General features: G+C 38.9%; 2 protein-coding genes across 7 annotated transcripts in view; both read right to left on the bottom strand.

Annotated features, from left to right (window-relative positions):
• LOC128877619 (amyloid-beta-like protein) overlaps window positions 1-5,073 on the bottom strand; it is a 42,916-nt gene extending 37,843 nt beyond the window's left edge. For 4 of the 6 annotated variants that reach the window (XM_054125072.1, XM_054125073.1, XM_054125077.1 and 1 more), the window contains exon 1: window positions 4,783-5,072. In XM_054125072.1, the coding sequence (XP_053981047.1) occupies window positions 4,783-4,839 (57 nt within the window). In that variant the 5' untranslated portion in view covers window positions 4,840-5,072. Of the gene's footprint in view, window positions 1-4,782 lie in introns of all 6 variants that reach the window. The other 2 variants (XM_054125076.1, XM_054125074.1) reach the window with 1 other exon arrangement.
• Window positions 5,074-9,716: 4,643 nt separating this feature from the next.
• LOC128877161 (persulfide dioxygenase ETHE1, mitochondrial) overlaps window positions 9,717-11,850 on the bottom strand; it is a 5,299-nt gene continuing 3,165 nt past the window's right edge. Inside the window, exons 4-6 of the mRNA XM_054124225.1 lie at window positions 10,828-10,916; window positions 10,106-10,316; window positions 9,717-9,982 (exon numbers count right to left, since the gene is read on the bottom strand). Coding sequence (XP_053980200.1) covers window positions 9,918-9,982; window positions 10,106-10,316; window positions 10,828-10,916 — 365 coding nt within the window. The 3' untranslated portion in view covers window positions 9,717-9,917. The remainder of the gene's footprint in view (window positions 9,983-10,105; window positions 10,317-10,827; window positions 10,917-11,850) is intronic.

Genomic DNA, 11,850 nt, shown 5'->3' with positions numbered 1-11,850 from the left:
AGAGAGAGAGAGAGAGAGAGAGAGAGAGAGAGAGAGAGAGAGAGAGAATATATATATATGGGAAAAAACGACAACTTTTCCGTCAATTGCGGGATTTCATTTCGCGACGTTGTTGGTCGGGATGCAAACGGGGCCACGTAAATCGAACTGTCACGGAAAATTAACGTTAACGAGAAAATCGTTCGCAAATCCGCTTTACGACTTACGTGTATGTATTTGCAATCTCGTCTTTGTCCCGCGACGCCAGAGCGGCATTTCGCCTATGTTCGTTAGTGCGTGATAATTTGCGCATACACAAGGTTACTCCCCCGAGATGGACGCCCTTTGAAACATTTTAAACGCGGACCGTTTTCGTAAAGAACGGGCGCTGTGTGTTTGTTTTTTGTTTTCTTCTTCCTTTTTTTTTTGTCGAGGAAGAAAAGAACGAGCCCGAAAACTTATGCACGGTAGACCGAGAGAGGAAAATGTTAACGCTTTACAGAGGCGAGATACAGAGGAGAATTTACGTTTACCGTAAACGTAAACGCGCCGGGAAACACGGATAGCGTGCAACTGTAGCGTTGGTAGCTAACCCACGGGTTTGTCGCCATTAGTTACAACGTTTCCTATTTTTTCTTGGCTCCCCGGCTGCAGTGAAAATCGTAATTTACGAGTCGGTCGGCCGAGCGTTGATTAACCGGTTTTCGAAGTTCCCTTGACACGCGGACGCGCCTAATTTCTAATCTAGAAACTTGGGTCGCGAGTTTATTGCGCCGAGAGAACAAAAGGACACGAATCAGCAGCCGTTGGATACGTTTTGATTACGGAATGATCTTCGTACAGAAACTATGGCTTTTTAAGTGATATTATTTGAAATAATATTTTCTAGTATTTTATTTTATAGTTGCTTGAAATAATTGTGAAGTTCTACTTATTAATTCGAATTTAAAATATATATATATATATATTATTCCATATCACTTCAAAATAGAAATTGATCCTGTGTTTTCACCGAAATATGTTTCATTTCGACCAAAGAAAGCGTGAAATAATTTTTATAAACAATCTTACATTTTGATCAAAATCGACAGACATTTTTCCTTTCTTCAGGAATTTTTTTCTCGCAAATAATAGAAGTTACGCGTACATGTTATTTGACGAAATACGCTGCATTTTGATCGAGGAAGTAGAAATAATTTTTATAGACAATTTTTAATTTTGACCAAAATCGACAGACAACCCCCTTTACGAATTCTTAAAAAGACCTTCCTTTCATTTTGAAAAATTGGGTTTTCGCTTTAAAGAAAAACTTTCTATACGATTTTTGTAGGGTTCCGCGAGGTCTATAACGAAAAAAAGTTTCAATCTGAAATATCCATTATTAAGGGAGCTATGAATTTTAAAAAATTTGACAATTTTTTACATATTTCACCACCAAAAAGAAGTGACAAACGAAATGTTTCCATAGTTTCATATTTTTTAAAAATTCTCTATCAAACGACACGCAGTTTCCTGTTTCGATTGTTGGAATCCGTTTACCCAATCAAGAGTTATGATTTTTTCAGATTTTAACCGAGACTTCTGACCGAAATCTGTCGCGCGCTACATATAATACGTACCTATATTGCACGGTAACTCGAATTTGATCACGGATAGAATAAAATTCCATGAACAAAGGTTGTACAATATAAAAGCGTCCTCAAAATTGCGAAAGCAATTTTTATGCAACGTGTGGTGAAAAGGTTTATGGCGCGGAAAATATTATTAAAAATAAATTCTTTTTTTTTATTTCTTACTGCGACGTTATAGAACGTTAAAAACCGTTACATGTTGCATTCAAAAACCGTTCCTCGACCAAAATGAAAGGGAGGGATTGTGATTAGATTTCCATCGACTTCGTTTCAGCAAAGATTCAAATTATTTCGACGTGTATCGATTCCCAAATATCCCTTGTTAGTAACAACACGAAGAATTTAACCCCGCGCCTACTAAATTCAGGTTTTAATTTCACCCAGTCCTGCGTAAAGCACCTGCTTCGAGCTTTACTCGTAACACGACGTTTTCTCGATCTATTTTTCCAATTCTGACCGAACACCCACAACGGGATTCGTATCTGGAGATTGCGGTGACGGCAGTATGTGCACGGTATTAAAAGCGTGCCATTGTTTAACGATGTAGGCCATGTGTTTTGGATCGTTGTCGCGTTGGAAATAAAAATTCACGAGACCCATTTTCCCGGTGCTTCTCATCATATTATCTTTTAAAATTAAACGTTCCGCGGTCGTTTTCAGCGTTTTATTTAGCGAAACGTTCCAACCTTTTCAACTTCAAAATTTCAACTCATCTTTCACTTTGTAAAACGGCTGAAATCCTGAAATTCGCAATTCAATTTCTGAAATTCACAAAACAAAAGCGAAATGTTGTGTAGAGAACAAAGGAAAAATTATCAACAGTGGACGTGCGTTAATTGATATTGCGTTTTTGTGAATTTCATGTAACGAAGAAGAGCTGAGAAAATTTTGGGTAAAAAATGTTGTACGATGAACTCTCGATGTAACGTCACTGATCGAGGTTTCCGTCTCAATCTAATATTCGTGATCCGTAAACACTATTAAAATTATATTTGAAAAAAGACAAATTGCAGATAAGCAAAATTTGTCGCCGTATAAAAGGCAATGGCGACTGAGAGCCGTCTCTCGAGTGCAAGGGGATAATGCCGCTCGATCCCATGAAAAGAGCGTTGGAGTATGGTAGGCGGTGAATCGCATAGTTCACGACGTAAGGCAAACATTCGCAGTGAACGTAAGCACGATGCTGGCGATCGTTACAGCCGCACAATATAAACCACTTAAAAATCAGAGGTGGATAAAAGTTTCTTTGAATAAAATATCAAAACTAATTCGATTCTATACATCAAAATGATTCTAAAACTAGACCCTACATTTTTATGTTTCTACTGTCCAGTGTATCATAATTTATCTTAACAAAATTCATATATAAAATATGAAAAATAATTTCTATTAATATATCAAAATGATTCTAAAACCGAACCTTCATGTTTCTACTGTCCAGTGTATTAGGTTGTCCCGAAAGTTTCTTTCGTTTTATTAATAATTAATATATACACAATAGTTTATGTCTTATGTTACATTACTGAATTGTGTACAATTCATTTCGCTTCATTACTGTTACAGCATCAATGTCTAAGAAATTAGATTGTCTATTTATATAAACACTGCCACAGAAAATAATTGAATGCAACTCACTAAAGAAACTTTTGGGACAACCTAATATCATAGTCTATCCTAGAATGTTATTCCTGAATTTTCTTTTCCCCTAACTTGCCAATTCTACACAACTTCTACGACTTGTTTTCTTTATTCCTATTGTTGAACGATAAGTGTATGTTACTCAATCAAATAGTTTTTTCTGTACTGTTACGTATCATCCAGATAAAAAGTTGCTAGGATGCTATCAACATTTTTATGTAACATTCATATTATCGGACTAGCTTACACGATTACCAGTTCTTATGCTGCACATTTAAGCGTGGAAATGAATTCTGTGCCTCTCCAAGGCAAGTTTACCATTTGTTTATCAAGAATAATTGTACAACTTTCAATCTTTCCTCGATCATACACTCCAAGAGAACACGCATGGTTCTAAAACCAAATGACGAGTTGTTCTGCATGTTTTATTACTATGATAGTTGATACTTCGATATAATGAAACAGCAAGTTAATAGATATAGGTAGAGAATTACTTTCTACGACTAATAATTGTCAAGTATACCACCAGTCTGGTAGAAGAACAACGATAAGCAGTTCTACTGAAATTCTAACATGCGGATAAATTGTAATGGCTGTCAAGTTGGGACTTGGATCGTTATCCTTCCAATGGATTACAAATGTACTTGATAATTATGACGAATATATATTCGTTTATCCAAGAATCATAAACGATTAAATATAGAGGCACAGAATTAATTTCTATACCTAGTGTGCACATGTCAACTTTGCAATTCAAATTCTAATCTTTATTACGGGCGAATAGTTGTTTACCTCTTATTCGTTACACATTTTTATCTAGATATTCAGTTTGCCCCTCTTTGGCACAAAATGAACGTCACATCGATCGAGCCCCGCGAACCGTTTGACAGGTAGCACAGGCTAATCGGCGAGCATTTAAAGGGAATTTTGCAAGGCGAGTTGTACACCGTAGACACTACATCGATCGCGGTGCGCGTTGCGCGTGACATTTGCCGCTCGTTCGGTCGGGTAAGGGTATATAAAAAAAAAAAAAAAAAAAAAGAAATAGTAAAATATTACGTACCAGTCTAAACGAGCGTAAGAATTCAACCCTCGAGTGGGTGTCTGAAAGCGTTACATAAGTGGCATCGCCGAGGTCTGACAGACCCAAATTTGGGGAAAGAAAGATCCGAAAGTTTGACAAGCCTCGCGAGAGACGATAGTTTCGTAATCGACGATACTTTAGAAGCTTGTTTTCCATTCGCAAACGTTAACTGGGACCATTAGACACCACCACCGAATGCTTAAAAGTTTTCGAGTATCTAGTTCGAGACGATCCAAAGAAATATCGATTCCACGAACAAACGTATCTCGAGTACGAGTTACGAACGCGAGAAACGCGATTTTTTGCGAAAGCAGGGAAAAAGAAGAATTGACAACGAGATCGGCCGCGATGAAATTGTCCGGCGTGATCGATTCGTGGTGGCGTTGTTACATACGTCTCCCGTCACGTCTTTGTTTTTCTATTCCGAAGCAGAATCGAATCTGTACTCACCTGGACCCGGCAGATCGTCAGAACGGCCAGCAGCGCGGCTACCAACATCCCCTTCATCTTTCGTCCTCTGGCTGGCCCCGTTGTTAAATTCCCGAACACGGTCGTACTTTCGATTTCCTCGTTTCGTCCAACGTTTAATGCGCCTCCCTCGGTTTCTTCTACCGTGTAACGACGACGCACTGATCGTAACAAACGCCAGAGAAACTTTTGCGGAACGATTCGCTGTATAAGAGAGCACCCACACACCCGCCGTATACGAGACCGCAGCGTACTACTGTGACACTGCTGCTGGGTGGGTCGCTTCACCGAGAAAACCAAGATGGCGGCGGAGCGCGGCGCCGGTGCCGCTGAAACGATTCGACCAATCAGAGGCCGCGGCTGGGTGGCCGCGAGGAGGGGCGGCGTTCGCATGCGCGAGGTGGTCAGTCGATAATGTGGCGGGAATCTTTGCGATTTTTAAACGGCATCATTTACTCCGCGAAGTGCGAAAGGAAACTTTTTAGCGTTGGTCATACGCTGACCGTGTGATTTAACGACCGAAGTAAATTCCGCACGGAACAACGTGTTCGAGTCGGTAACTCGGGCTTCCGCGAAACTTTTTACCTGGAGAAATGTTTAATTATTCTCCTCTTTGCTTCGCAGACCAACACCTACGAGCTTGAGTCGACATTTTTTTGGGTGGATAAATTGGTTTCTTGTCGTTTGTTTAACGTGTCGACTGGCACGGTAATTGCCAGCAATTTAATTCGATTAAAAACTGTAATTAAAGCCAATTTAATTTAATCATGATATATTATTAAAAATTCTAACCATAGTATTAGGTTGTCCCGAAAGTTTCTTTCGTGAGTTGCACTCGATTATTTGATGTGGTCGTGTTTATATAAATAGACAATCTAATTTCTTAGGACATTGATGCTGTAACAGCAATGAAGCAAAATGAATCGTACACAATTCAGTGATGTAACATAAGACATAAAATATTGTGTATATATTAATTATTAATAAAACGAAAGAAACTTTCGGGACAACCTAATAAATAAAATGTAACAAAAGTATGTGTGTTGCAATACTGCGAGTTAACAAAGACAAACCTAATAAGACAGTATACGTTTTTACATGGACGATTATCATTGAAAAATTACAGGATCCGCTGGTTTATGTTGTCTGGGGCACAGCGATGCATTCGGCGTACAATGGGTATTGATCGAGGCATATATAATTAATATTTTGAACGAATATGCGATCGACGACACGCGATTACGCGAAAATTCAATTAAACGTTAAATTCGATCTATGCGTCTATATTCTAATTGCGGCGTGCATTGTTTCAAACTATTTGATAACAGCGTTCGAAACAAGCTACTCTCTAGGTCCTAGGTACAGAAACATCAACCGATGCCAATCAATGACAGAGTTTGGACGCGTCATCCGTCGCAGTCAACCGATGTCTCGATTCTTGAAAAAGGGAACAAAACAAATCAGAGTTGACAAGCCTATAAAAAGATTGTTGTTCGAACGTAAATGAAAAAAGAACTAAAGCTCGTTTGAAACCGATAGATTAATCAAGGCGTCGAAAACAATTGCTTTATCGATTCATTCCTAACCCAGTTCTTGTATTTACGTTCCTTCTTAATTAAACGAAACGTCAATAGTATTTATCGATTATTAATAAACGCATGGATTACGTGGTATTTAGAATTAGTTTGCAAGTTTACACTCTTTTAGAAGATCGAGAATATGAAAACGATAGGTGATTCGAAAATAGTTAATGCGTAGAAAAGATAAAAAAGATTATTGAAGAAAAAAAAGAAAAGATTCTAAAGCATTTTTTAGTGACGCAATTAGAAATTTGCAGAACACTTGCATTCTCTTTCAACGTCACTATCGTTGGACCAGTAACGACGCTATTAATACACAAAGAATAATACAACAGGGTGACATCATGTGTACATTCGCCTATAATACGTCCCTATGCGTGCAATGCGTAACCAAGGCGAGGCCGAATGATGAAGACGAAGACATAATCGAATCAGTGGAACGAAGCGTCGTGGCAAGCATACGTCAAACACTATTTAAACATTTTAAACCAAGATTCTGGATTTTTGAAGAATAACGAAAAGCGAAATTTGATGACTGCTACGCTTGTAATAGAGATTAGGTTTAGTGCAAATGACTCGTAAATATTTCAAACTAAACTGGACTTAAAACTGTAAAGGCACTGAATTAATTTCTGCGCCTAATATATATTAATACAAGCTACCAATTATTGCTGCACATTATCATTAAGTCCTGTCTGTTTCCCAAAATTAAGTAAGCAGACAACCAACACGGTCGATCAATTCCAGGAGGTAAACATTGAAATTAATGTGAATTAATATGAAATCGTGCATACTATTAAAAGCTCTGTTTCCCAAAATTAAGTATCGCGAGTAGCCCACTAACGACAGAGTTAATCAATTCCGGAAGGTAAATATTGGAATTAAAGGCTGCTGCTCATAACGCAAGCAACAATTTTCGATACGTGAAAATATTAAATGAAATTTCTCGAGTGATCTTCCCATCGAATCCTTCCTTATGATCTCCATAGCCTCGAATAACCCTTGTACACCTTCTTATCGAGCATCTATTCGACATTTCGTTCGTTAACAACGCCCCCCTCCTTCCTGATTTTTCTATTTTTCGCCCGAGCCACCGGACCCGGAAAATTACACATTCCGCGTGGCTTTTATCAGTCCCTCTTTATTTTTATTTTTATTTTTTTATTTTTTTATTTTTTTTTGTTCCTCCCCCTCCGAGAAGAACATGAAAATGCACGAGCAGATAGCCTTGGCCCATACCTTTGCCCGTGTGTCGGCCACCGTACCCACCGGTTACCCTGGAAACGGTATCGATTTCAACCCTCAGCTATGCAGCAGAAACCAGCGGCACACCATGGGGGTCTCTTCGTCTCGAGTTTCGACAAGGCAAGCACCGTTCGAGCCGCCCGATTACAGCCACCTTTCGTCTCTATTATCGCCTCTGCGTTTTCGTTTGGCGCAGAGACGAAAAATCAGAGCGCTTTAACGTTCAAACACGAAGAATTCGTCAGGGATGAATATTCGAGAACGATTAATACCGAGCATCCACGTGTCGAGGGTACTAGACGGTCGAATTGGTCCGGAGATAGTGTTCTTTGGGAATGAATTGCCTGGAAAATTAACGGTGATCCCGATTTCTCGTATCACGCGACGGTCGGGTGGATCTTGAGGACTATGGAAATGTATTTTTTTAGTTCCGAATATCGGGGGTTCGTTGGGGATTCGAATCGAGAAATTGTAGATGTTGTTGGCGAAGTTACTCCCAAGGGTAGGAAAGCAACTTCTACTCGCTAATTCGAGTTGCGCGCTTATGCTTGGAAATGGCGTTCGCATTAGGAATTAATAATATTATTTCTATACTGTAAAATTCACGGAGATCTGCGAATTGTAAATGTTATTGTTGAATTTAGTCCAAAGAGTAGCAGGCAATCTTCGCTCACAAGTGATCCGCTTACGCTTGGTCACCTATCAAATTAATAATAATATATTATTCCGTAAAATTCGCAGATATTACAGAATGCACTCTGCTTTATTGATATTAAGAGAAAACTTTATCGAGCGTATTTGACGTTATCGCGTGGATTTTTTATGTGCTTTCGAATATGAAAAATATCCACGTACCACGAGACACTGATTATTTAATTGCGAGATCATTTTTACACGCGGAAGATGACAGGTTTACAGGGACTGTTTATCGTTGGAAAATAAAGGCGTTCGAGCGCCGCGGTCTGAATAATCCCGAGCCCCAGCGCGTACGATGTACCTGGAAAGATTTAATTAACTTTTCGAATCGGACCACGTCACTTTGAGAGCGTTGCAAACATTTGGCAACAATGGAGAAGATTCTCAACGAAACGTTACTAAATTTTCAGACATGAGATTACAACTTCGTTCTACAACCACGCGTGAGATTCAAGGTAGGTTTATGGGGGCAAAATAAAGTATCGCGAGCCTGATCCCTGGTTCATCGGTCGAGTTCAATGTAAACATCACATTCCACGGTCGCGGTTTGTTGATGTGAACCGGCACGAACCTCGTGGTAAATTCTTATCATCGCTTTAACTGAAACAAGCATTTATTCGAAAATTCGAATTAAACATTTTCGATTATCGTTATCTATTTCCAGAGAATGAACCTATTGTATATCTACCACAATTATTAGCACTTATCGTTTGTTGTTCAATGGAATATATAAGGTTGCCCCAAAAATTTCCTTCCTATACATCATAACAAATATATTGTGCTGTCTGGAAAGTCCATGCTGATTTTTAGAAGGCGGTACAGGTCTGAATATGTCGGAATTGTTGAAAACAAATAACATATGTACGCTCCTTAAAAGGTGCAAGGGTTGTGGAACAAAATGGTACATATATAATTCAATAAATATGAATCAATATTCAAATATGCCTTTCAAGTTTTCTTAAAAATAGGCATGAACTTTCCGGACAACCCAATACATTCAGTTGCTGTATAAGTAAACAGCCACGATTCGTGGAGGTCGACGTTATCCTTCTCAGTCACCGTCAGTCATTCATTCATTTATTTGAAGTGCGTAACTTATACAAAGTTATTACACCACAGCTTACTTATTACTAGCTTATTTCTATTCTTCTTATCATCGTCTTACATGACCCCTGCATTGTTTTAATACTGTTTGCAGCATCTCTTACTTTTCATCTATTTGGGGCCCGCTGGCCCCCCCCTCCCCCCTCTAGCTCGGGTACCTCGGGGTTGCTAAGCCCGTACCGTAGCTACAAATACCGCTACAGCCCCTGAGGACTCATTGTCAGTCATCGTCCAACTATTGTCAAGAACATTTCATTCCAAGTTTCACAGGATAAAAGGGAACGACAAAAGTATCAATCAGCAGCACCGTCGAGCGTTTATTAACAGAAACAAAGAAAGCGGTAATTATAATACTTCTCTGCAGACACTACTGGTAGTCCCGTTTATTATGCAATGTTTTTACACCAAGAAACGACGAAATCCAATTAACGCTTCATCGATAGTTGAAACGCGAACGGAGAGGTCGGTACCGTGGCGCGTACCGCGACCTTTTCATGGTTTCTCCTTCTCTGGGAGCTCGTACAATCCGCAAACCTTGTTCGCCGGAACCGCTTTATCTGAAAGCGTTAAACAAAATTTTTAATGGCTGCCCGACAGTTGGTACGAAATTTCCAGGGTAGTTTCGCGCGAAACGGCTCGTCGCCACTTCGGGATAAACTACGGGAAGAAAATTAGCATACCAATCATCTTTGGATACGGAAGATTAAGGTTGTTCATTATGTCGACAAACTCGTTTAGAGATTTAGTTAATCTGGGATTAAAGGCCTTCTCCTCGGCCACCGTGGTAACCGTTCTGCCATTGTAATCGTGCGCTGGGTACAGCCTGTAATTCGCCGGCAGGGTAAAAATTTTCGTATGAACGGACTTGTACAAAACTTCTGCCGAGCCACCCTGTAATACGATAACAGTCGTGACGCAAATGACACGAGCGATACAAAGGATGCATTAAAGTAGTCGTTTCGAGAAAGTTGGGAATTTTTTTTAAGTACAATCTTTTGTGATAAACGTTAAAATTAAAACGAAAACTATAAATAGCCTCCCAGTAGGCGAAGCGTTAATTTATTAAGCTTCGTAGTAAGCGTCTTGAAATCTGGCCAGGGGACTTTTTTGCACGGGAAGCGCTGACGTAAAATTGTGTTGGTTCGATATCGTATGCGGTAACATCAGCGTACTGGTGCGCATCACTTATTTAGACGCCGCAGCTTTTACACGTGACATCAATAGAATGGCGTTTCGCAACTTCTTCCAACTACAAAATTCCCCGCGTGAAATCGTTTCTTTACGGCAGATTTTTGATTTTGTAAATAGACTGCGTATCTTATGCATTTAATAATAAGTGTGCTTAGGAAAATAAAGGGTTCTCCAAAAGAATCTTTAGGGTTTGTTTACTTGCAATACAAACCTGGAAATCAGTTCTACCACATCCACGTATCAAAAGAGCATCACCTGTGAATGCGATACCTTGCTCGTCGCAAACGTACGTAATGCAACCTATGGAAATATATATATAACGATTATTAATTAAGGACACATTAAGTACATTCAGTCTGGAAACAGTTTATACAATTTATACAACCCTGAGGATATTCATTAATATTCATCTTCATTTAAATACAGCGAAACTACCACTTTAAAATAGAAATAACAAGTGAGACATTTTATTTAATACTAAAACTACCTGGTTCAACTATATCTTTGTAATTAGGAGGCGAATTAATTCTATGTTACAATAATGGTCCTTAAAAATTGCGATGAAAGCATTGTTAATAATCGAGCGATTTAACGAAGAATTTTGAGAATACATGAATCGAAATGACCGAAATCCTGGCCTTAATGTTAAATTAACAACTGTCTTGCTTGATGTGATTTTGTTTTATATAATGATAACAGCTAATTCCAAATGAAACCGCTCTGTGTGGTTTAATGAATAAACGTTCATTCTACACCAGCTGGGTGGTCTTAATGTTCTCTCGCTCGATGTGGTCTTATTTTGTATAATTATAAAAACACACTGTAAATCAAACTGCTCCGGATGATCCAAATGAATAGCGGCGAGCAAATGAGCAATAAATTTATCGAATTTGCCATGAACAGATTCGAGGCAGAGATATTTTTTTATTAAAAGGGTCACGTGTCGTTTTACTTTTACGTGACCGGTAGTTGACGAACGGTCTACCGAACACGTACTTTTTACGTGACCGACGAGACGCGTGCTAATATCTGGCAGGTAATCTAATTTTTCAGGTAGTTAACAAAATTGAAGATTATTCGTCAATACCAGGTATTCTTAATTAATGACAACAAAATTAAACATGTTGCAACTACTCTTTCTCAAAAGCTCAAAATTGAATTGACAATCGGGATTCTAGTGTGCTCTTAACTAAGAAAGAAGATAAATTTGAAATATTCCGAAAAATCTATCCGA

The sequence above is a fragment of the Hylaeus volcanicus genome, chromosome 5, assembly GCF_026283585.1.
Source record: "Hylaeus volcanicus isolate JK05 chromosome 5, UHH_iyHylVolc1.0_haploid, whole genome shotgun sequence".
Classification (NCBI taxonomy): domain Eukaryota; kingdom Metazoa; phylum Arthropoda; class Insecta; order Hymenoptera; family Colletidae; genus Hylaeus; species Hylaeus volcanicus.
The sequence above is the reverse complement of the archived record's forward strand: the minus strand, read 5'-3'. Positions and strand labels throughout refer to the sequence as shown.